This window comes from Anolis carolinensis, chromosome 1 (genome assembly GCF_035594765.1).
Source record: "Anolis carolinensis isolate JA03-04 chromosome 1, rAnoCar3.1.pri, whole genome shotgun sequence".
Classification (NCBI taxonomy): domain Eukaryota; kingdom Metazoa; phylum Chordata; class Lepidosauria; order Squamata; family Dactyloidae; genus Anolis; species Anolis carolinensis.
The window spans coordinates 311,636,400-311,663,619 of record NC_085841.1 but is presented as its reverse complement, the minus strand read 5'-3'; the positions used below and the strand labels follow the sequence as shown (position 1 = coordinate 311,663,619).

Sequence of the window (27,220 nt, the reverse complement as noted above, 5' to 3'; positions counted from 1 at the left end):
TGAATGGGGTACTTAGTAGGTGATGTTATGCAACCTTTCCCTTGACAGGGTTTGTAAAACTTTTGGTACATGGAATAATAAAGTTGTATCCTGTTTCAACCCAATGCTGATGTTTTTACATCCTTGGTCCTTCTTCCTTCCTTTGCTGTTCTCCTTGCACACATTATGAGCATCATGTATTGGAGCACTTTAAAAGTATAAGAAAAAATAAAAATTTATTCTTATTAATCTTTATTTATAGTTTGGGACCATAATATGAGGTAGTATTAAGGTGAAGGCGTCTAGATTTCACCTTCCTGTTTCTGAAATGCAAACTTACACAAAATTTTCAGTTTGTTGAAAGATTTGTGGTTGTTAATCCTAAATTGCAAAAAGTTTATATTGTATCTATCTGTGCAGGTGATTATCAACAACAATTGGATTTATGTCATTGTATATGTCTGATGCTTTGCTTTTAAATGTTGATCATTTGATCCTCATTTGCTAAAATTACATATATGAGAGTAAGAATCCAGTTCTATTACAAGTTTCCTAAACGTTGACCTGACTGAACACAGTGAAACAAATTCCCGATAAACATTTACAGGGCTTTGCTGCAAGAGTTCATGAATAATCACTGAATGTTGCTTCCAAATATCATAGTCTGCTTTTTCCATTTGGCAACATCAATCAATGGATTCAAAGGAGAGTTCAGTTAAATTTATGAACACATGGAGAGCAAGAGTCCACATTTCAGCATGTCATTCTATAAACAAAGGCACTGAGTAAGGTAATTATTTCTTAAGTAATTTTTTCCGTTCTACTGCTCTTTGCAAGGCCTGTCGAATCAGATATTGATTATTCAAAATATTGTATTCACTCAGGTCTACCAGCTGATCATACTCTTCTTTACTATAAGTCATTGAATATGTAGAATAGGGGCCATATTTGCTGGAAACATCAATATCGCCATATTTCATTTCTGACTCGGAGCGCTTCACACCTATGGAAACATTACAGGAAGGAAAGAATTTAAGAATGACATTTGCAATAACAAATATCTTATATATTCAAAAGAAACCAAGACCTTCACGTACAAGATATTTTTATGAATGTTTTTAAGCTGAGCATTTTTTAAAGCTGAAATTCGCAGCTTTTATGGCTGATCAGCATTGCGAACGTTATTAGTACTGAAAGTAGAAACATTGATGTAATGAAATTAGGGTCCTTGACAATTTGTACTTAGGTATTTGGGTGACGTGATGAGTCTTTATCCCAGAACTGGAATGAAAACACATGTTTTCCCTTTGAATCAGTTTTTCTGGGACTCTGATGGCAATGCTTCACAATTTTTTTGCAGTGAATCCTATTGATGACCCTTAAGAGGAGTGTATCTTCATGGCTATAATGTTGATCAAAATATGATGACAAACTGTGTTCTTCATTATGCTGCACGCCTATTACCTCTGATCAAAATAGGGGTGGGGGAGGAATACTTCCGCTGGTGTGAAAGTAAATCTCCATAAAGATCACATCCAACAAAAAGGAGAGATGAATTACAAAATCCTAATCTTCAGACTCATTCTCTCTGCTTTTCCAATATAAAAATAATTCACTGGATTGTTTTCTTAGTATGCTGTAGTAAACACATACATAAACACAAACACTTCCCCCTTCAATATTTAATGGTAGAATGAAGCTCATCTCTTTCACACTTTCATAGGGCCCAAACCATGATTTTATAATACATATTACTATTGGCAGCATACCAGGTGCTATATAATAGCGAAAAGTATCATTCACTTGTGGAAAAAATAGCAATATAGGTGCATCCAGACTGTCTTCCTCTTCAAATAAATAGCACTCTTTCAGATGTTTGTCATCATCATTCAGCACAGTTTTGGGGAATGGGATTCCTTGTTCTGCATAGTATTTGCATGATTGCTTCAAAGGCTATGTGCAATAAAAGAGAAAGATGAATAGAAGGTAGAGATTATAAGGACAATAAACTTTATGTGAGGCAGCATATTTTTAGTATTTTTAATGCTGTGCGTCAGTAAATAATCCTTCGTAAAAAGGATAGGAGAAAAGCCACCAAAGCTCCACATCTCACCAATGATTGTGATCCTGCACTGTAATTTAAATGGAGAATTACATCCACCTTTCTCTCTTTTCTCATCAGAGGTGCAGAGCTAGTATTGATGAAGAAACCTGTATCTTCTAGAGACAAGTATTTATCTGTTTGAGTCAGTTGATTGGGTGAACGAGTGTCTAGTACAGTTCCTGAATGGAAAAACAGACACTGTCATAAGAAAAATAGACAATATCCCATTTTTATAGCCGTTGTTGTTGTTGTTGTTGTTGTTGTTGTTGTTCTTATTGTTGTTAGGATTGAAACTTTTCTATGTGTTACTTAAAAGGTCACAGATATCATGTAATACCTGATAAATTTGTATGTCACCAAACAAATACAGTCTTCAAAAGTGAGTTTGTGATATTACATGATGGAAACTGATTGTGTACAACCAGATGGACAGAACTAAAAATTAGCATAAATTATATTTTCAAGCAATCTCTGTATGTTCAGTGACTTTCAACATTAAACATTAAAGATAACAGATTTGCTGGTGCTTTGTTTAAAAGGGTTGGAATTTATTTTTACATTATCTGGGGTTCTAGCTATGAAAAAGGGGGAAACGAAGACATTGCCCTGCATAAATAAGATGTTTATCTCCCTTTATAGAATTTTCCTTCAGACTCTATTTCTAGCATTGCAGGGCAAGACACTGAAAACTGCATTTCTGAATGCCCAGTTGAAATTTTAGTACTCAGTACTCAGAATTTTAGTACTCAGTACTCAGAATACAGTACTCAGAATTTGGTGATGGAAGGCCTCGTTTTTCTTCCCCTCCTATTACACCTCTGACATCCTCCATTTGAAATATACAGTATGTTTGATGCTTGGCTGTTTGATGCTTGCTGCTGAGTTTTTTTCATAAGGCTTACTTTAGAGATGGACAAATCAGCCCATTTTCACCTATGTCACTTTTGCATGCAACCAGCTTCCAATGTCGTAATGTTTCATTCCAATCCTTCACTAATTTGAATATTTTTCAGAGAAAAATCCAACAACCCCCCCTCCCCATATCCATAGATCCAGTCTCCATAGAAAATATTCCACCCACCCCACATACCTAAGAGCAAAACTTGATTTTGTCATTTTATAAAAGGGACAGTGTTTTGCTATGCCATTATATATAATAGGACTTGGGTATACATGGATTTTGGTATCCGAGGGGTGGGGGTGGCCCTGGAACCAAAATATACAGTGGGGGACCACTGTATACATTTTTAAATGTTTACCTTCTCTACAAATTCAAGGCTGACATCTGTTTGGGAATGACCAATCACATATGCACCCTAAATGGTTTGTCTGTATGTCCTGTCTTTGCTCTCTTCCTTCTTGTTAGTTTTATGATACCCGCCCCCAATTAACATTTGCATGGATCTTCCAGTATCTTATAGAAAGATAGTCGTGCTGCCAGTCAGGTAGGCAATGCCTTTGAAGTTAAAAAGGTATAAAAGAGGGGTCTCCTCCTTTGTTCCCCAGTCATGCGTGTGTGTGTGTGTATTCTAGATCATTGTTCCAGTCCAGTCCCAGTTGTTAGTTATGTAATCTACATGGGCATGGAGCAGAGCCGGCCCAACGAGGCCTATGTAAGCACCCGCTTTTGGCGCATTGTCACCGGGGGCACCATCGAGGTGGGGACCATCGGCTCCCTCCTCACTGAATGCAAAAGGCCTCAACTGAGGCCTAGCTCTTCTTGCGAGGTCTCGCGAGGACTTGCGGGACTTCGCAAGAAGAGCTAGGCCTCAGTTGAGGCCTTCCGCATTTGGCGAGGAGGGAGACGATGGTCCCTGCCACCGTCACCGCTGCCACCAATGACAATGAAGGTATGTGTGGGGCCTTGGGGGGGCGCAATTTCAGGGGAGCGTGGCCACTAGGTTCACCTACAAGGCGAAATTACCTAGAGCCGCCTCTGGCATGGAGCATGGAGCATGGGCTGCTTCTTGGGCCTATGTAGAAGCTGTGGAATCCACCTTTTATTCTCTATTCTTTTGGATTATATCTTTGATATGCTGTTACTGCAACCAAGTTATCTGTACCTATGTGATGCTTTTGCACAACTTTTGTGTGTAAACTTTTTATTATTATATCAACCAGTTGACGTGGCTTTTTTTTATTTTGTGTACTGAATTCATTTTGTCTACATACATGCTTGATAAAGGGGGTGCTGTGAACATCTATTTTGATAAGCTTATCTCTGTCTGTTTCTTTTTTAAACGCAAGTCTCACTCCAACTCTTGAACACCATTTAAAAAACTCATGAATGGTGACATGTCCATCAATTTTCCATGAATCTTGGAATGAAAAGTTTGTTATTTTATACAGCCCAGCTATCTTTCATTGCCTATTTCTGCCTTAATCTATACATTTGAAAAATAAATGTAAATACCTTTCCATCTGCAGAAGTTGTCATTCTGCAAGTAGCTATTATCCAATTGAAGACCCTTCAGAAAATTATGGTACTGGGCAATGGAGAGGCGATTAGTAAGCACATCTCTAAAAGCACAGGAAAAGGGTCCCGCAGGTGTACACAGTTGTGTCTTTTGCTCATGCAGTCTGGAAGGTAGTTGCGGCTCTTCATCTGCAACAAAGTGTCCCGTTGATTACTAGCAGAAATATGCAAATGAAGGGTGGGGGATAGACTGCATTGCCCCCACAAAATCAAAGAGCATTATACCCCAGAACCCCTATTCCACCATATTTGGAGGAGCCCACTTTTTCTCACAATGAGAAGCACAGTGCCCCCAAAATCTGTCATGGAGAAGGTACTATGGATAATTTTACTGTGTTTATTGGCATATCTTTATAGCATCTTTAAGATATGGCAAGACTTTTTTTCCAAACAGAAGTTAAGTGGACAGCTACTAGGAGAAGCCTTGGGAGCTTCAGAAAGCTCATGGCCTGTATTTTGCTTACCTCTGATGTAGAGGATGTTTATACTGTGTATAAAGTCTCAAAACCGCAATTCTTTACAAAAGAAAATGATTTGTTACAATGGTTGCTCAACTGACACAAATTTGGAACTCAATTTGAAAAATATTGTTTAATCATATGGTTCATGATTTCAGCTGTCTAATATAATAATAATAATAATAATAATAATAATAATAATAATAATAATAATAATAATAATAATAATTTTATTTTTGTACCCCGCCACCATCTCCCCAGAGGGACTTGGGGCGGCTCACAGATATAAAACCAGCATACAGTGATATCAAATACAAATATCAAATACAAAAACACACAAATAAATTTAAAAGGCATTAAAAACCACAATCATTATAAAACACATGAAAAACACAGCAATAAAAACATAAAATGAGCTGGGCAAAGTGCACTGATTGAAACTTGTAAACAAGAAGGAAGTTAAGGTGCTACAAGGTCATGGGAAGAACCTTAAACTGGGGTGAACTCTGAGGCTATGTCAAGGAGTTAACCAACAGGTACAACTGGGCAGAAGAAACCGCTAGTACAAGGATTTAGCATACAGTGGGTGGTACTTCTTCAAAGGCCTGTTTGAAGAGCCAGGTTTTCAGGCTCTTCCTGAACACTTCCAAGGTGGCAGCTTGCCTAATTTCCCTGGGGAGCGCGTTCCAGAGCCGGGGGGCCGCCGTGGAGAAGGCCCTCTCCCTCGTCCCCACCAACCCTGCTGCACTACAGTCTCCCTGGCTGAGCTAGCGGGGGTGGTCTCGGGCCTGGCATTGGAGTCCCAACAGCTCATTGTGCTGGGGGACTTCAATGTCCATGCCGAGACCAACCTTTCAGGCGTGGCTCAGGACTTCATGGCCTCCATGGCAACCATGGGGCTGTCCCAACGAGTATCTGGTCCCACCCACAGAGCTGGGCACATGCTTGACTTGGTTTTCTGTCAGGGATGTGAGGAAAATGGAGGTGTGGAGGAGCTTACCATCGCTCCATTGCCATGGACCGACCATCACCTGATTAGGTTTGGATTTGCTGCGCCCCCTAACCTCTGCAAGAGGGTGGAGGAGCTCCCCGACGACACGGAACAACTCCGATGGTCTATTAGTTGCAGACGCTATGCGGGCAGTTGTGAAGGTCTTCCTGTCTGCTCGCAAAGCCACGGAGTAGGCCCTAATAGCAGCACTAACCCACGCTTGGTCAGAGGCATCCTGAGTCTTCCGCCAGCGGCACTCTAGTCCTCTTCTTTTGCGCTTCATCACTGCCAACTCCTCTGAGAACCAGGGAGCCGAAGTGACTCTGCACAAAGAGAGGGGACGTTCGGGGCAATCGTGTCAATTGCCCTAGACATCTTGCTATTATAGCGATCTACCAGGGCATCGACAGGATCGTCAGCACCCAAGACAGGAGAATCCCCAAGAGATCTCAGGAATCTATCAAGATCCATCAGTCTCCTGGGGCAGACCATCTTAATGGGTCCCCCACCCCTGCTGAGGTTTTTTGGGGACACGGTAAGTCTTAGACTGATCAGGTGATGGTCAGACCATGACAACGGAAGGATGTTTTTCTCTTCCACTCCAGCCTCACCGTCCATCGCAACAAAAACCAGGTCGAACATGTGACCAGCTTGATGGGTGGGACCAGATATCACTTGGGACAGCCCCATGGTTGTCATGGCAACCATGAAATCTTGAGCTGCACCTATTAAGGTGGACTTGGCATGGATGTTAAAGTCCCCCAGCACTACCAGTCGCTGGGAGACAAATGCCACACCAGAGATCACCTCTGCTAGCTCAGGCAGGGAAACTGCAGTGTCGCGGCGTGGACAGTACACTAGCAGAATCCCCAGACTGTCCCGGGCACCCACCCTAAGATGTACACACTCAAAACCTGTGGATTGCGGGACGGCACACCTGACCAGGGAGATGGACTGCCGAAAGACCACCACGACCCCACCTCCCCTCCCCCCAGATCTGGCCTGCTGTTGCACCCCAAAACCCGGAGGACAGAGCTGGGTGAAATTACCCCACCCAGCTCATCCAACCAGGTCTCAGTGATGCAAGCCAGGTCCGCCGCTTCATCCAAGATAAGATCCTGGATGATAGCTGATTTACCATTGACAGACCTGGCATTAAACAGCAGGATCCTCAATCCGAGGGGACTGTCATGGGTGCTACCACACTTAACCTTAACCTAAAAATAAATAGATCTAAAATGTTTGGACAAACATTTCTCCACTATTCTTTTGTGGTTAGCAAAGTTTTAAATTATTTTTGCATTGTTCACCCACCAGTTTCAGTCATGAATAATATGAAAAATGAGAGTTACCAACCAATATCAGTTATTTGGTCATGTGTCCACTTGTGCCAAAACTCCTCTGAACTGTGAACTAGACTCCAGAAGTATAGTAGATTTACAGAAAATATACTACTCCACATGCCTGTAAGGGGAGAGAAAAATATATAACAATCAACAATAAAGGCAAGGTTTATCACAAAGACATTTCATTTGTCTATGGAAATATTAATTTTTCCACAATACACTGCCTAGCCTGGCAGATGAGATCTGTAGACCTCTTAGAATTGCTGAACTGTATTCCAGACTTTGGGATTTCAATCCTGAGGTGACAACTGCATAATTAAGACCTTCTCCTATTACTCTAACATACAGCAAAAGCTGCCCTCTATTCCCATCTGACATCAGGACAATGCGTGGAAATCTAGTAAAATATACCACTACGTTTTTACCATTAGGCTTGATCAACAACAACAACAACAGTAATTTTATTTCATACCCACCTCTCCTGGTGACTCAAGGTGGGTTGCGACATTGCTAAAAACACATATTCATCTAAAATATTCCATAAAATACACATATTAAAACATATTTTTACAAAATACATGTTAAAATACACAGAACAAAGATGAAACACGACACAAGTTTAACATTAGTGATTCAATAAAATCAAGAAGTTATGCTTTTGCCAGCTTGATATTCAGCAGATTATGATGGTGGTGCTTACCTTGCATATAACAGAGCCGAGTCTCTGGTAGTCTCTTTATTAAACGTCCCATAAAGAACTCGCTTCCAAAATCTTCAGCCTTCACATAAGCTCCATATTTTAGGATCCCCACCTCATAGGGTGTGAATTCCATCCATTCTATAGAAAAATTCACAAACATACAAAGGAAACTAATATTTTTCATTGAACTATACCCATAAAAATTGACTTTTGTTTGCATAACAGAATTTGCCCGTCTTTTTATCTTTATGTAACCCAGCCCACCCTAAACTCTCCCTATATGGTTTCTTAATCTTCTGGAGTAGATGTGTGTGTTTATATGTGTGTGTGTTTCTGAAGGATTTAGTGTTTATGTGGTGCTTTAAATTAATTACTTAAATTAATAAACTAGCAGAATCTGACCTCTGTATCACAGATTAAGTTGCAACTTAACTCCAAACTCCAAACAAACAAACAAAAAACAAATCTTTATTTAGCCATTTTATAGTAGGAATACAACTTTACTACACCATTCTATATCATATAACTTCAGCATCTATGGATTTTGATATCCATGTGGTTCTGGAAGCAAAGGCCAGAGAATACCAAGAGCCCATGGCATTTGGAAGCCAGGGGGTGGGAGGACTGCTGCATTTGTTCAATGCTAGAAGCAATATTCTACTGAAAAAAATCTTGTACATTTCAACGTTCTTTGGAGCATTTTGTGTGATATTGCAACAGGTGTATTAACCATACAGACAGTAGGTGTTTCCTCTCTGGGCTTCCTCAGAATTAAGTCCCACTGTGCTCAACCTGTTATCCTGCTTAATAAAAGTGTTTAGAATTGCATTCGTAAGCCCAAACTGGATATGATGTTATGCATGTTGTAGCCCATTCATGGCTATTAAAATATCCATGCACCCATACAGCAATTCCTTTCAGGCTTTAAGGGAGGGAAGCCAGCCAGACTGGCTTTTTTGGAAGAAGAAATAGGTTTAGCTATACCAACCCCGACAGCACAATCCTGATCCATTTCATCTGCTCTTTATTATTTACTTCCGGCACTTGCTGAAAGAAACATTTACTATCTCCACACAGAGTTAATAAGAAAAATGTCATTTCTTGCATTCCCCTTAAACTGGGATGACTTGACTTTGTTGACATGGAAGTAGGACTGTCATCTTTGGTGATTATTCTAATCACACAACAGCATATGTAACTCTTTGCTAGTCTGCCACCTCTAGGACACAAACTTATACCCATCAATATTTATTTATTTATTTATTTACAGTATTTATATTCCGCCCTTCTCACCCTGGACTCAGGGCGGATCACATTACACATATAAGGCAAACATTCAGTGCCTTTAACATAGAACAAAGACAAGACAAACATAGGCTCCGAGCTGGCCTCGAACTCATGACCTCTTGGTCAGAGTAATTTGTTGCAGCTGGCTGCAGCTGGCAGCCACAATTGCACTATGATCTTGTTACTTACATTGTGTGAAGAGCCAGGATTCACTATTGTGCCAACATTCTGGCACAAAAGTGATGTCAGGGAGTAGGATTGTCCTGTTCTTCCACATTTTCCCACTCTCCCTTGCATTAATTCTCAATGTAAATGTTGCAATTACAAAGTTGTTTATACAAAATCTTTTTTTTTTAATTCCAGGTTTCTCTACCTGTCAGCACAACTTTGGGTCCATCATATCTCCATACTGACTCTTAATTGCATGCATTCACTAAATATGTAAGTCCTCACTACACAGACACCTAAGCTTTTAAAACATGAGATATATGAGTTAATCCGTTATGAATTTACTCTGCATATAAAAGCAGCCTGTGTGACACAACAGATTGCTTGTTATTACCTTTGAAATCCATAGTGCTGTACTTCTCTTTCACATTGATCGCAGTGTAGATTGGTAAAGGATTTTGACCTTCATTCACAGCATGTTGTTCATCTGAGAGTTTATGGTTATCTTTCTGTATTGTTAAAACATAAAATTAAGTACAAATTGAAATGGAGGAAAACGATGTTTCACAAAACTGATTGTGGAATCCTGCCAAAAAGAGTGTGTATAAACTATTCTAGAATGGAGAATGTGGTTAGCTACCCATTAGTGGTATAACAAGCAAACTTAATTTGCCCATTCTGTCATCCAGATGATTCTTTATACTTTGTACTTTTGCTTCCTTTTCTTGCATTTGTTCCTATTCCTTTGTTTGTTTGTTTTCTATCTGGTCTTTCTCCTAACATGGGATGCAAGTCTTCAGCCCTTATTTCCAAAAGTAATGCAATGTTTTCCACAGAAATTAAAACCTCAGTGATTTTCAAAGGCGGAATATACTTCCAGCCAGCCATAGAGTCCACTGAGAGAAGGCAACAGACTTCTTTGCAGTATAACTTAATTTTCCTAAATCTACAAAGGGCTAAATTGCTAAATATCATACAAACATGATCATTCTTAAGCATGCTTCAAAATATATGGATCCATACCATTTCACAGGCTAAGTAATCACTTGAAATAACAAAAGATACTGTACCCCATCGTTCAACAAATATTCAATCACCAGCCCCCAAAGATCTATACAAGATGTCCTTTGTCCCTCTTCTTTCCTTTGATGCAGCTGCCTGTTGTAATATTTCAGACGCTCTATGGAAAAGTTATCCCTTTTGCTTTTAGTCACATGTCTTTTAGCCTCATTTATTTGTTCAGACAGATCCTTTTTTGACCAATAGGCATCTTTGTACAAATTGCCCATAGTCCTGGGAAAGGAAACACAAAAATAATAGGATAACTCTACTGTTTCCATATGGTTCAGCATTCTTTCCCCCAGACAAACACCTTCTGAAAATCCAGTACCACATAATGAAAGGGACTTTTATATAACAATCAAAATACAACATGAATAGAGGTGAAAAATCTATGATTGTCTAAATATTGTTGGATTACATATCTGATGAGGTTCAGTTAATATGGATAATGGCTATGAGTGATGACATTGGTAGTCCAATGACATCTGGCTGACCCAAGTATCTATTCCAGGTACATTGCAACTGAATATGGAATTTCCATTTAGCTTTCATATGCAACAGGTATTGATATCTATGCAAAGAAGGATTTCCTTTGTCTGTCCTAAATAGCATTTTCTGTCTATATATTTAATTGGACAATACTTAATTCCAGAGTTATGACAGCTGCTTTGACCTGAACAATGCCTTTCCCCCTTTCACAATTTTATAAAGAATTACTTATTATTACTTATGCCCCATAGTTGTCTACAACCAACCCAAAAGTTGTATGATATAGATATATATATATATATATATATATATATATATATATATATATATATATATTCCTTTTCTTTTATCTTAAGGGAACACCTCTCTAGACATTTCTAGGTACTTCAGCATGACTTTGTGGTCCATTTTAAATTCTAGCAAGCAGCCACCATCATATAGTTTAATCAGACCCAGACTCCGTGTATAACCTTGTATCCACAGCCTTACCACGTTGTTCCTGACAAACCAGTCATGTAAGTTGCACAGTCTAAGAGATTTAATTTCTGAAGTCCTCGTAGGCTTCCATACAAAGCTGTCAGTGATCGTGTGCTGCCACCTGTTGTCATGATTGCCACAACTGGAACCTGAAACATACCAAAAAAACAGAGAAAGGTGTAGAAGAATAAGGCATGCATTTGATAGGAAGAATTGAAGTTTAAGAGTAAAGTTAGCTATAGTTTGTCCTCTTTGTATTGTCAAAAAGCAGCAAATTGATTTTGGGGGCAAGGGGATAATGTATAGAATTTGTGACACGGACATATTATTCATCACAGCTTCTTAAACCCTGGATCCTGAAAACAAATTGGTCCCCTTAGCTCAATGGTGGGGTCACGAAAAATGGCAACAGTAAAATGTTTCTGAACGCCTAAACACTTGCAAAAATCCAATGGCAATAATACAGTATTTACTGTGGACTCTGCTCTAAATGCCCCTCTCTTCCTGGAAGATTGGGATCTGGGATCTTGAGTGAGTCCAATAGATACGTGTTCCCTCCATCTGTACACACTGGGGTCATAATATGCTTCTAAAGCCTATACAAAGGTGTAGTCACTAATCTCACCAGGAGGTCATCCCACCATAATAAAGTCCCTCAGTTCTCTTTCTTCTAACCCACTAAGAATAACTGAGCCACGTGAACTCAGCTATATGGGGCATGGCAGTAATGTTCTAAGAGAACTCAGGAGCTGTCATCATGGCCATAATACACTTCTTCCCAACTATTTACCTTGGTGAATAGTTATTGCAGTTATTTAAAAAATATTTTTATTTCAAATCATTGGAAATAAAAACAAAATCTTCAAAATTCTTATAGCCATATTGGTAGAGGAAAAAGGGAGAAGGGAGATTATATAAAGCAGGAAGAAGCTACACATGTGCCAATAAACTGTAATTTTCAGTGAAGCCATTTATGGTAAGCCATACTATACAGACATCCAGAACTCTGTATTACGTACCTCATGATCTTGCAAGTCCTTTTCTAGTTTAAGAACTTTTTTCAAAGCACCAGCAACAATTCTCTTCCTTTTACACAAGAAGCTTTGCTCTTGAGGGCACAGATCATAACCCAAACGTACATCGAGGCCAAGTTGACTGGAATACACAAAATGAGAAAGAAATACAAACACATCTGTTGATATTTGGAATCTGTTGCAGACCTATGATCAATTAACGCTTCAAATTTAGAGTAATTTTTCCAACAGTTCTTCATTGATCATTAGAATTTTTTTTTACTGTAAAAGCTGTTCGGCAGTGAAATACATTGCTTTGAAAGGTCGTTGATTAATTGGTTGCAGCTACACTATAGAATTAATGCAGTTTGTGACCACTTTAACCACCATGATTAAATGCTATGGAATTACAGGAGAGATTTTAGCCTTCTTTGCTAAAGTGTGCCTTACTAAACTACAAGTACCAGGTTTCCATAGCATAGAGTCGTGATAGTTAAAGAGATCAAACTGTATTAATTCTACAGTTTAGATGCACTCTTAATATTTAGTGGTTTTTAAACAGAGATTGGATTGATATCTTTCAGGAGTGCTTCAGCTGAATACTCTTGCATTACAGGTGTTGAATTTGATGTCCCTTGTTGTACCCTCCAATTTACAATTCTATGACCAATGAATACAAGTTATGACAGGAGAAGAGACACGGGAAAATTACGTTTAATTTTTAAAATGCAACAAACAAACTGTCTACAGTAGCTTATTGAGAAAATGCAAGCTCCTTCCATACAGCTGTATAAAATCCACATTGAACTTGATAATATCGCAGTGTGGACTCCGATAACCCAGTTCAAAGCTGATATTGTGGATTATCTGCCTTGATATTCTGGGTTATATGGCTGTGTGGAAGGGCCCTCAGTAAAATCACACCATAGAGATAGGACAAGTAGGCCAATAACTCTGCAAATGTGATCCTTGTTAAATTTAATTAAGCAGTTTTTGTATCAGTAAACATTATTATAGGGACAATATTTATATATGCCCATACAATTTGTTTAATTTTTCTCATAAATGAAAAATGCCCTATTTTGAATGGAAATAGTGTGATGCCTCATGGGCCTTGTAGTCCTGCTCCCAGTGCCATCGTGGCTAATGAAGACGAAAACATGGGGTTTTCGCCGGCTCAGCAAGAGCCGGAATCTTTCCAGATGCCTGATGTTGATGTTTTTGCCCAAGAACCCATTAAAACAGACCTTGAGCAGCTCTCACCCCCTTTTGCTAGGAGACAGTCCTATACTGCAGACAGGGGAGTGAAGGAACAGGTTCGCAGGAGTTTGAGAATTGCAGCTAAACAAGACACTGATTAGCCATGTTTCCGCTGGGAAAATCTAGGGAGTCTCACATCTGGAGAAAGCTGGGTTTCGTTTCCTGTTCTCTAGGGAAAGAGAACGCTGGACACCTGCTTGGCAGGAAAACGGGGCCCAGATATAGGTGCCTGGCACGGTAGGTTCCGTGCGGAGTCAACGGAGCAGCTTCAGGAGTGATTTCATGTTTCCAGCCTAGTGTGGACTTCGCAAAGTCCACAACCCCAGTTACCTTGCTTTGCCTATCCAAGTATTCAAGAATTGCCTTGCCTTGTTCCTAGCCACGGACCTTGCTTCAAGAATCAAGTTTTATTCTCGACCTTGTTGTGGTTTTTACCTTGGACCTTGAAAGACCCTGGACGCTTCCCCACACTATTGCTTGGCAATAGTGTGTGTTTTGGTTTCTTGGATTCAACTTTGAACTCTAATATAATATATTGGACTTTACATTTCTGGACTAAATTTGACCTTTCTTGAAAGGTCTGTTGCTGGACTATATTTTCTACTTGTTTTTATTATTCTTACATATTTCTTTAATAAAGATATTAGATAGATATTGGCCTCCGTGTCTGGTTCTTGGTGATCCGTTGCCACGGGCGTGACAATACTCACAATTAATGGCTCTTAAATGGCACTTTCTGTCCTTCTAGAAGAGAAAGACAGAAAGTGGAATAGGTAAAATTGCAGCTATTACCACCTGAGAGAGGATGGATCTCTTACCAGTCTTCTGCCTTCACATGTAGAACATAATTTTTACTCTGAAAATCCAGAACACAAATACAAGTTTTGTTGTGTTATAGCTGTTTTACATTTCTAGGAATCAATTGTAAACACTGTATGCAAAGGCACTGATCTAACTCAGGAGATGTACACATTAGGCATGTGCGATCCACGAAAAAAATGGTTCAATACTCGCTTTGAAAGTAGGGGGTGCTGGCGTTTCATTTCTAAAGTCATTTCTGAATTTTGAAGCAAAAAAAATTCAAAACTTTCTGAAACTTCTGAATTTTCGTATGTGCCTCGTTAATGGTGGATGCGCATGCGCATGAAGGGAAACATTATTGTCAATGGAGAAACTCAAGGGGCTTCTCGCTCCCTCATTTTTTGAACTATCCTAATGAAATTTGCTACAGTGGTAGAACACATTTACCATTGTTAGCTCACCAAATCTAAGAATGTTTGACATCCTCAGATTAAAAACATTTTTAATAATAACAAAAATCTGTTCCTGGTTTGGAAGGGTTATTTCCTGTTTCATTGGGTTGTCTTTACTTTGAAAGTTGTTGTTCTACTTCAGAAACTTTTTTGTGGCTGAAACTTTGTTAAATTGTTGGACAAAGATTCAACAAACCATAATGTGCTATTTTTTATAGGACAATGTCCCTTGTGCAAAGACAAAATTTTGGCAGTGTAATAAAGTTTTGCCATGTTTTTATGACAGAACCAATCAGGAAATGACATTTATTAACAAGGAACAGGAATCATAGCACACCATCAAATCACACCTGACAGATGGCTAGCTTCTGAATAAGGAAATCTGTTCTTGGTTTGAAAGTGTTATTTCCTATTTCATTGGATTTTCTGGGCTGAGAGTGTACAACTTGCCCAAGATCACCCAGTGGATTTCCATGGCTGAGTGAGGAATCAAGCCACAATCGTAATCCAACTCTCAAACCACTACACTGCACCATGCTTAAGAGCCCCATAGAAACCAACCAGGAAGGGAAGGGGGATTTCTCTCCTGGATAGGAGCGGGCTTAAGATCCCCATAGAAGGGGGTTTAAGAGCTCCATAGAAGCCAACCAGGAAGGGAAGGGGGATTTCTTTCCTGGATAGGAGCAGGTTTAAGAGCTCCATAGAAACCAACCAGGAAGGGAAGGGGGATTTCTCTCCTGGATAGCAGTGGGTTTAAGATCCCCATAGAAGCACACCAGGAAGGGAAGGGGGATTTTTCTCCTGGATAGCACCAGGCTTAAGAGCCCCATAGAGACACCCCAGGAAGGGAAGGGGGATTTCTCTCCTGGATAGCACTGGGCTTAAGGGCCACGTAGAAACGCCCCAGGAAGGGAAGGGGGATTTCTCTTCTGGATAGCACTGGGTTTAAGATCCCCATAGAAACGCACCAGGAAAGAAAGGGGGATTTCTCTCCTGGATAGCACCGGGTTAAGAGCCCCATAAAAACACCCCAGGAAGGGAAGGGGGTTTTCTCTCCTGGATAGCCAGGAGAGAAAATGCTCCAGGCTTGATTTCTATGGGGCTCTTAAACCCCAATGCTAGCCAGAAGATTGGTTGAATTAAAACACTTTCTCATATATCCAAAGGTTATTCGAAGGTATTCCAAGGCATGGGCACCAACGCTTCGAAATGGAAGGTTAAATTCAAAGTGCCAAACCACCTCGGAACCCCATTCAGAACCCAAAATAGATAGGATTTTATTACGATTAAATAAAATATTTTTTTGGAAATATGAGCATTATCCAATCAGATACTGATTCAACAAAACATCTAAAGATAGATACAGGCTCTAATCTCCCTGGCATCTCTGTTCCTTCTGAGATTATTTTCCTTAAAGTTTAACTTACTGCTTAGAGAAAAGAATTGCTGTAGAAATAAAGGGGGGAATCCATTCTATGTCTGCATTGGTTATCCACTCAAAACTACCTTAAGCTTTATTTCAATAAACATCTCAAACATGATGCAGGCCTGCTCAAGAAATTATTCAGCTCTTACCTCTGCTAGTACTATTTTCTTGCTTGTAGGAATTGAATTGATTTCCACTTTTAGAATGTTTTCTTCTGTGTTATAAGAACACGGACCCTGGAAAGATAGATATATTTCTATCAGAAAGCATGAAAAATACAATGCATCATATTTATTTATTGTTTGAAGACATGCATATTCTGAGAATATACTTAACACCAGTGTTTCCTAGGTTATGTAATATGGAGAGGATCAATTATCCCACCCACCCCACCCACCCACCCCACCCACCCCACCCCTGCCTCCAATAAGCCCAGGGACAAGCACTAAATGAAATTATTTTATTCCTGGAAACCTGAATGGCAGTAGAGACCATTACTTTGACAACAACATAATTTTGGTGAAGGAAAAGGCATCTTTTTACAGTAAGCATGAGGCTGCTGGACATACAAAGGCATATTCTAGATCCTTCTTCAGTAGTTTAACTTCCAAGATTTGATGTTTATACTTGATATAGTGGAATGAGGATTGGTGTCTGGGCCTCAGGCAGAAGCTAGAGGAAACATTAAATTCTTGATTTTCTTCATGGGATCCTTTCACCATAAGAGTTAGTGTTTCTTCTAAAAGAGAAAAGGGGGAAATGTTGTTAAAAAATCAGTAATCTTCAAGGACTAGCACTAAATGAAAAGCATTTGTTAATGTAATTGGAGAATTAGTAATATATTGGTTGATTAATAGAGATGTCAGAATCATTGCTTTTTTCTATACAGACAATGCATGCACACCTCATTTTTCAGCAGTATCACACTTCCTAGGACCATACATCTCTTGAAGGTATGCCCAATGTTCCTGGATGTTCAAATTATATTTAAAATACTGTATATACTCGAGTATAAGCCTAGTTTTTCAGCCCTTTTTTAGGGCTGAAAAAGCTCCTCTCGGCTTATACTCGAGTGAGGGTCCTGGCCGGCTTCTATTCAGGTTGGCTTATACTTGAGTATATAGGTATTCAGAGTTGGACAGTCTTATCTTATTAAAGTCTTATTATTACGTTAAATTACAGTTTTATATAAATATTCAAAAACATTTAACCTACTGTTGCCTCAAATAATGCAATTTTATTAATAAGTATTTTTATTTTTGAATTTGACCCATAGCTGCTGCATTTCCCACCCTCGTCTTATACTCGAGTCAATAAGTTTTCCCAGTTTTTGTGGTAAAATTAGGTGCCGCAGTTTATATTCAGATTGGCTTATACTTGAGTATATACAGTAGTATTTCCTAGAATAATTGCTTGTATGAAAGTGTGATAAAGTGCCATTTTAACTGAAAATATAATCTTACCTGACTTCTGCTTCTTTTTTCTCTCCACCTCACATTCCAATTGGCAGAGTTGGCGAGACTGTAGAAAAACAAAGAACATTTAAAACTAAAATAGAATTAAAATATGACACTATTTATTTCTCCATCACCTAACAGGACAGCTTAAGAGCCATATTTTAGCAGAGTAAGAATATTCTCTACAAAAAGTTTGTAGTTGGGTATTTTCTCGTTGTGTGTATTTTGAAGCCTTCACGTGTAAGTGCTATTCAACATTAATCAATAAATCAGTCAGTGAAACAAGTGTGTGCATGTGTTGGTGTGGGTATGCACACACACACACACACACACACACATTTACATAATTTACATGCATGGTTTTTTGAAACTTGCAAATAAATGAGGAAACACTTAGAGATAGGCTTTCCACATTTCTGTAGTTTTATGAACTGTTTCTGTTTCAGAGGACTGATCTTTAAAAATAGAAATTATATTATATATTATATGTGCTTATATTTTCAATATTAGAATTGCAACAACGCTTAACACCGAAGAGTCGGTAGTAGTAATAACAGGGCTGGATAGTTTGAGCGACTCAAGGTATCCCCCTTTCTTCTTTTCTATCTCGGCCCTTCTTTGATGTAAACTGGTATTCTTAGAGATTTGGTTACAGTGAATCCATTCTCTCTGCTCATATTGCCATGGTAGTGACCTGTTCTCTGGCTTTATGGTGAATAATTAAAAATGCAGCATCCATGCATAGTTATTTTTACTGTGGTCACGATAAGCATCTTGTTGTCTTGCAGTCTACCAAGTAGGCATTCTTAACATTGCAGCTTTGTTCATATTGCAACATTGTTATTGTTGGTGTTAATTAGCATCAGGTCAACTTCTTATAGTGATCCTCTACATGAGAGACCTGTGTTATCAAAAGCCCTGTTTGGATCTTGCAAACTCAGGATGTGGTGTCCTTGACTGAGTCTACCCACTTTCCATTTTTGCAGTGCTACAGAAAATACTATGTGATGTTTCTTGATAGAAGAATGGAATATCCATGAAGACAGTCAGATGAAGATAGTTATGTCAAAAAAGGACACTGGGGATAGTTTACAATTTTTTTGTTATTATTGCTGAGAAATCAGAATGCATATCGCAGTTAGTATTCTGTACTAACCAAGAGGGCAATATGCCCTAAACAAAACACTGATACACAATTACAGAATTCTTTCACAACAAAGTGAAACAACATGCAGAATTATTGCTGGTTATTCTAAAGCAGTGGTTCTCAACCTATGGGTCCCCAGGTGTTTTGGCCTACAACTCCCAGAAATCCCAGCAATTTTCCCAGCTGTTAGGATTTCTGGGAGTTGAAGGCCAAAATATCTGGGGACCCACAGGTTGAGAACCACTGTTCTAAAGTTAGAGAGAAGAATAAATACTGCTTCAATTCACCTACTCACATAATATGCTGCTATATGGAACTGTGAGTTGCGTTCACTTCAGAGGAAGTCCTGGGCAATTAGGCATTCAATGAAAGGAAATATATGTAATCGCTCAATAGAAAAGCCATGTCAATTTATTTCTGTTTCTCTCTCAGTTGTAGGCTTTAATAATCTTTTTATATTATTTATATTTAAGTACAAGAAAGAAAATAAATAAAAATTACCAAAAGAACTCCATTTGTAATTATTGTTTCCAGAAAACTTAACCTAAAATAAAAGAAATCAAATAGAAATATTTTATAATGCATTAATATAATACAGTGAATCATGACTGATGTGTTAAAGACATAAAAGAAGATCAAGCTAGAGGCCTAGCTAGGCCAAAACTTTGTTCCCATAGTGCCCAGGAAGTTTCCCTATAGGAAGCCCACAATCAGGATAGGAATATGGTTACTCCGAGGAATATAATTCTTCACATAGTTTCTTCTTATAGATAACAATAAGCAATTTCAGCAGTTATCTTAATCCTGTGAGAAAGTCTTTAAAAACAATAGTTTTCAAAAATTATTTGCAATTCAGGGCTTATTATGTGCAAAATTTACACACAGTTTCTTTTATGTAGAAATTAAAATTTTATGCACATGAAATAGCACCTTCTGCATGGAAAATAATATTTAAATACAGAAATATTAAATTTTGCATAGAAAATGCTGCTTTCTACTATTTTCTTTACAAATAAACTATGGGTGAATTTCACATAGAATAAATTCCAAATTAGAGGATGTTCTGCACAAGAAACATAATTTTCTGCAGATAATAATATTTCAGTGTAATGAAATATTTCATTGAAACATTAATTCTTGCATAGAAAATGTATAAATTCTATGTAGAATAAATCTCCAAGTATGCATTTTCTGCATAGAAAACAGCATATTATGTGCCAGGATTAATAATATTAACTTTACTTATAACCTACCTCTCTCCCCGAAGGGACAAAGACAAAGACAAAATAGAAATAAACAATTAACACAAGCAATTAAAAATTCACAAATAACACAATAATCATTAAAACAGGTAATAAATTCCATAAATAACATAGTGGTTAATGGTTATGCAATGGTCAGCTCTGCAGAAAGGAGTGGAAATAAAATTAATAAAATAAAATAAAGAAATAAAGAGGAAGGAGGTTCGCAGACCGGATTTTCGTTCTTGTGACCCACTGCTGGCCCACGGCCCATTGTTTGGGAACCACTGTCTTAGAGGAATAAGGTGATCTCTTTAATGATTTTTTAATTACCAATAATTCAATTTATTTTGTAAATTTAAATTCTGGGTGGAAATTTAGTGAAAGAAGTTGCTTTAAACATTCTCTTATACTTAATTTCACTCACCTATTGCTCAGCTCAAACTCGATTTCCAGCTGCTCATGTTTCTAAAATAAAACAAAAGTAATTGAATTAAATCAAATACTATCTAATCAATTTTTGATATATATATATATATATATATATATATAGTGTACTTGCTTCTGTTTATACAGACCTTTAGATTAGAGATAAAGCACATAAGAACTTTTTCATTTAATTGAAGCCCAGCTATATCAAAGCACACAGTGAAGAGATGGTCATCAAAGCAGACATCTTCATCATAGACACCCAACTCCAGCACATTCTGATAGAAGAAGAAAATGTTGTAAGTGTAGAGGGTAAATTATAAAAGTGACATAGAAGGTATAACTTTTGTGTAAAAAAAAAAAAGAATAGTTTATGGAGGGTGTTTGTTATAGTTTAGAAAGGTCATAAGTAATATGGATGAGGCATACATTTCTCTCTTTCCTTGGTCTTACAAAAATAGGCACATTAGTAAGTGCCCTTTAAACTGTGAAATCTCTTTGTATAGGGTATCTAAAGGCTATTTCAATGAATTGGCAATCACTTGCTTTGAACATACGATCCAATGCATCAATATAAAAGGTTCTCCTGACATATGATTTAGACACTATCTACACTGGTATGCAGAAACTTCATATGTTTATCCGAAGTATGAATAAGTACTTCTTAACAACTTTGATGTAGTTTTGGAAGAGTTTAAATCAGTTCTGAAGATGCAGTTGGTGGCTAGCATGTCTGCAACATACTGAATGCACATCACGTTTTAATCCTGGCTTTAAACCAGTTCCTGAATAGATTCAGTACCTTTGACAGTTCCTTTAAATCCAGCCAGATCTTGAATGAATTTACTCCAAATTGAATGGGAGACACCAATTGCCATTGTCTACAGTATTCTACAGTATAACTCTCACATTTGTGGACCTGTATCTGCAGTTTCAATTATCCACGTCCAGCAAAATATTTTTAAAAGGCATTTTCTAGGTACTCTAGCATGACACTATGGTATTATTGGGCGAAAGTTCTTAATTTCAACAGGGCTTGCTATTACCCACTTCATTAGCAATTTGAAGTCTAGGAATGTATCCCATCAATCCACTTGAAGCCACAGCAGTTATTGTAATAGCAGTTGTATCAGTCCCTTTATTTTATGTCTGCTAGTATTTCTATCTCACTTTCTGCCTCAAGCAGATGTTTTCAAAGCAGCAACAAAGTGTAATATACAACAAAATAATAAACAGGATAATTATGACAAAATAATGCACTACTAGTCTAAAAGCAGCATAACATGAAGCTTGTGAATATGTGAGCTAACAGAATAGTGGCATAAGGATAAGCTATACATTTGGGAAGTGGGAAAAAGCAGCTTTCTAATTTGTGATGACTGTTTGGTCCCTGCCCTTAGTTCTGGCTTCCCCAAACATTTGTTGGATTGGGAAGTGGCATCCTGAAGAATTATCCAACCACTGGGTCCTCAGGCTATATGGATAACTTCATGGACGTGATATTTCTCTGACTTTCTATATGTTAAAAAATTAAAACAATTTTGGATTTGTTTTTGTTAATTATTATTTATTTATTTACTATATTTATATTCCACCTTTCTCAACCCCTGTGGGGACTCAAGGCAGCTTACAAACGGCACTACATAGTGCCTACAACATAAAACATAAAAAGTTACATTAAGATTAAAAGGCATACATAAAAACATATTTAAATCCAATACATATATATAAATACATATTTAATTTGTTAGTTTAGTTCCTACATTTATTCATCTCTGTTATTTTAAATTCCTGAGAAGTCTGTTAGAAAAGGAAATAGCAGTTCTATTAGTTTCAATGGATAATTCATTTCCTACCTTTGCTCTGCTTTGGACCATGAAATGAAAGGTTTCATTCCAGACTGGGTCCTTGCAATTTTGAACAGTCTTTGTTCGGAACTGAGCAGAAGAAGCTGTTGGCATCCACAACATCAGATACGCATCTGTAGGGGTCACTGTTGACACCAAGAGGACAGGACTAAAAACAATGTGAAAGCAGATAACAGTATTCTTTGCAAGTAGGTCTGGCAGGAATGGTAGAGATGGTTCTGCGTGATCCAGGCAAAAGGATAAATTAAGTGTGTGTCTATGTATGTTTTCTAGGGTTATTTTATATTCTGTCTGATTATAATTAGTATTCAAGGCTATAGTACAGTAATAATTCTTGCAAGAAGAATTAAGAATTATAATTAGCAGAATTTTCTGTATATTCACTTGGAAAATATACTTTATTTTTACCTATTAATTTATTAAAACATCTATACTACACTTTATATCATGAGATACCAATAAAGGCAACTTAAATGTATTTAAAATTATTCAGAATTTAAAATAATAAAAACAAAAATGTTTAAAATATTAAAAAGTTAAAAGATCTTAGCAGTTAAAAATGACTTAAAACCACACACAGGGGGCCTGTGGTATTCACTAGCATTTAGTTTCAGGACCTCCTGGGATACAAAATCTGTGAATCCTATTTAGTATATCTTATGTACAACGGCAAAATCAAACTTGGCTATTTTTATCATTAGTTTTTCAAGCCATGGATGGATGAATCTACGAAGAGTCAACTGGATATATACATTTTGGTAAAATCAATCAAGATTTTAATGTGTGCCATGTGTTTCTGTTCCTCAGCTTCTCCCTTCAATTATGGCACATAAGAAGTAAAAGAGGAGCTGGATCTGAAGGGTAACTGAAACAGTGCACAGGTCCGGTTCCTCCTTTTCCTATGTGTTTTGAGAGTCTATTTGCATAACAAAAGGAAGGGAGTTATTGGGGGAGCGGGGGAACACAACTCATCTACCTTCAGAATAGTCTCCTTGCTTACCTCCTGAGGACAGGGCTGCCATTTGAACATTCAGATGAATGTAGTTATATATCAAATAATTATTTTATCCCTGAAAGTTTAATTTAATTATATTTATGACTTGATCACGGGAAAAGGGAACACCTTGCAAGTATGAATAAAGGTCTGAATTACAGTTTGCTTTCTGATAGTTCAAAGCAAACAAACTTTGGTTTCATGCATCAAATCATTACATTGATTATGTATAAAATTATGCTCAGACTATGTGTATTAAGTATCTATGAAACAAATGAAATTTTGTTTAAACTTGGGATCCATCTCCAAGATATCTAACTATGCACATATATACAAATACAGGTATTCAAAAATTTAAAAATATCTGAAATCCAAAACATGCCTGGTCTCAAACATATATGTATAAAGGATACTCAACCTGCATTGTAGAAGTCGAAGAAGGTTTGGCTTCTTCTGAGCTAAATCTTCCCTTTCACTTGCAAAATTTTCCTGGGTTCCACGACATTTTGTCTTTCATTCTGACAAAATTAAGGAAAACCACTCCCTCCCATCCTGCCTAATGAACACTGTTGAAAAGGAATAGCAAAAGTACTTACAGATATCTCCTTTTCTGAGATTCCTTGCTCTAATCACTCTTACACTCAGGAAATAACATGGTGATGTTTCTTCCTGCATAAATCATAGCATGCAAAAGCAAATGAAAGCAGTGAAAACAGAGCTTAAATTACAATGTACATCTTAAGTGGAATGCTGAAATGGTTGGAAGGGAGAAGCAATAAAAAGTGAAAGGCCATAACATTGAATAAAAAGTATGTTAAAAAGCCATTAATCACCAGGAAATTTTTAGTGTAAAATGTCATAAACTATAGGTTGTCTATAAGTTTGTAGTAGCCCTGTGTTGATTTGATGAGAGTTTGAGGTTGGTGGGTGAAGATAGGAGAGAGAGGGTTTGGACATACTGTGTTAGTATTTGTACTATTGTTGTAACTTTAGAAAGAAAAGCCTTCTGGTTGGAATGAACAGCTTTGTGTCTCTGTGTTGTTTTTGTTTCTGAGACCACTTCACTGCAATAAAGTATTTAGCTTCCTAACAGGAGTGAAGAGTTCCTTCAGCTATACAACAGGGAATTTCATGCTGATTTGAACCCCTGACCTTGAGATCAACTGTCCTATAGATGCTGCAACCTATTCCCAGTTAAGGAGATGCCATCACCACATTTGCAGTTTAACAGCTCTGCAACTAAAATTTTTTAGTTGAAATCGGCTTTTGTGGAATTTCAGTCCATTCTTTCTAATATTTCCCTCTAGGGCAGAGCTTTCCAAACATTTAATGTTAGTGAAACACTATTTAGGTATGCATTGTTTTGCACCATAGTAATTCAGTTTTACCAGCAAACCAGAGGGGTGTGCCCTTTACTCTCAAACCAGACATTTGGTTGAAACTCATGTCCCCTTCCAATATCTCTACTGCAAGCCCCAACCAGGGCAACCCAAAATAAACTTCACAGGTACCTCAGGATTAGTGTTAGCTAAGGGGACACAGAGGAGAGTGGGTTCAAAGACAAGGAGGCACACTTCCAGCTTGTCTAGCATGGTTGTCCTTCTTCGCAAACCTGAGAGTAAATACCTGGGGGGAAAAACCCTCCTCCTACATGAACTTGCCTACAATTTTAGATTGTCAGCAGAGCGCCTGTTGTGTCGCTGAACACCCTAAGAAATTTCGTTGGTGAATATGGGACAAAAGCAACATGTCATCTTTGAATCCCCCCCCCCCCCCAAGGGAAGAAAGGCTAACTTCTTGGCTGAGCTTCCAGTGGTTTTAATTGATTTTTAAATTAGTTTTAATGCCTATGTGGACAGGTATGGCTCTTTTGTGTTCCTCATCCAAGGTAATGAGAGTAGAGGGGGTCAGTTCGTTTCTCAGCATCCTTGGTTCATACCAAAATCTATAATTTAGGTCTCCAAACTTGCCCCTGGCTTATATATGAGGTTGACTTTTACATGAGTGTGTATATTATAGTGCTATGATACCACATTAACTGATGCGCTATCAGTAAATTCTATCCACTTTATTTCACCACTCAGTGAAAGGGATGGTTTATAGGTAGTTGGTCCCCAGGGTTGATGTACACCCTTTGTCTCCTCCCCACATCTGCTTCTTTTCCTTCTTGCTGCTTGAAAGTTGCAACAAACACACCCCTCAGCCTTCCCATCCATAATGCACTACTTCCCCAGCCTTCTGACTCCTGCCTTCAGGAGCGAGAGTCAGACTCTCGCAGAAAGCACTCACTTTTTAAAAAGAAGAAGGACATTTTTCTTCCTTCTAAGCTGCTCCTGGACCCTGAAATCTCCTTCCACAGTCAGAAATCTTACAAGGGAGAACACATTGCTCTTTCTATGTAGGTGGGAAGCTTAAGGGCTGTGCATAGCTCACCGCAAAAGCAGCAAAAAGGAGAGGAGACAAATGAGGGAAACAGACAGGAGATATGTATTATGCTTGGAAATGAACTACCTAAGGACCACCTCCTTCTCTGAGTGGTGAAAGGCAAGAGTTCACTGGTAGTTTATCACAAGAGAACCTAAAGGGATAACCAACTCCCTCTACTTTCTCTGCCACCACAGGGAAGCATTAAATGGGCCACACTTGTGCAATGTACTTGCCTAGGCATTCAAAATGGCTACAAGAGGTGACTGCAGGCACAGAAAGGTACTTACGTTGAGGGAGGGGTGTCATTTTTCCAATTTATACATTATATATTTTTTTCCAATTTATATATTATATACAGCCATTGTAGAGTGTGAAAATCCCTGGTGGGTTATTTTTAATAAGTAAAAATTATGGCTATTTTAAATAAATAAGTCATGTAAATCCAGCATGCCATGTAGAAGCTTCTAATAAATATAAATAAGCCAGAAAACTCCTCCTTCATGTTCTGCCCCTAAGAGCCAACCAGGGTTGCTATCTGGCTTGTGAAGATTTTCAGACTGCAGCATAGTTGCACAATAGACCATCTGGCTGCATAGTTGGGTGGAAGATCTGAGCTACCAGCCAACTCCCTCCTTGCCCCACTATGTCCAAATGTGGGTTCCAGGTAAATGGAGAGAAATGCTCCTGTCATTTTCTTTCCTCAAAACCACTGATGTTTGAAAACCTCAATAGTCTGTACATGATATTTTGGAAAAAAAATCGAAATCAAATTATTCAGCAGCATGTGAGTTCCTACAGTAAAGAGATAATAAAGCGGTGTTTCAAAAAAGAAATCAGGCATCATGTGCCTTCACGTTCTCAAATCATTATCTTGGAGTTAATCGCAGGAGTGGCCAAAAGCAATTAATGTCCTTGTCTTTCGAGAAGAATCATTACTGTGCTCATCAGGTCTTTGTTGTTTGCCTTCCTCAGCATGAATCTAATTGCCATTTTAGAAATGTTTTTATCCAAAAGAGAAGCAATGATAAAAATGCTTCTGGTTCAAAATTGCTCCAACTACATTTATCTCATTCTTTTGTAAATAATAAGTATTATTATTTTGAAAATGTATATGTATATGGCCACACAGTGCTTTACTGTTTTAAATGGGGTATAATATTGGTTTTTA

General features: G+C 38.0%; 1 protein-coding gene across 1 annotated transcript; it reads right to left on the bottom strand.

The window, feature by feature from the left end:
• Window positions 1–340: 340 nt before the first annotated feature.
• On the bottom strand, window positions 341–26,210 carry LOC100561409 (cytosolic phospholipase A2 epsilon). Its single transcript, XM_062968143.1, has 19 exons — window positions 24,222–26,210; window positions 22,620–22,756; window positions 20,913–21,041; window positions 20,762–20,802; window positions 19,595–19,637; window positions 17,953–18,010; window positions 17,059–17,228; window positions 16,639–16,725; window positions 14,629–14,666; window positions 12,557–12,692; window positions 11,550–11,686; window positions 10,580–10,802; window positions 9,904–10,018; window positions 8,055–8,192; window positions 7,365–7,472; window positions 4,497–4,688; window positions 2,093–2,262; window positions 1,749–1,932; window positions 341–982 (listed from the first exon to the last, which is right to left on the bottom strand). The coding sequence occupies exons 1-19, from the start codon at window positions 24,298–24,300 to the stop codon at window positions 774–776; spliced, it is 2,394 nt and encodes a 797-aa protein (XP_062824213.1). The 5' UTR covers window positions 24,301–26,210; the 3' UTR covers window positions 341–773.
• Between the last annotated feature and the right edge of the window lie 1,010 nt (window positions 26,211–27,220).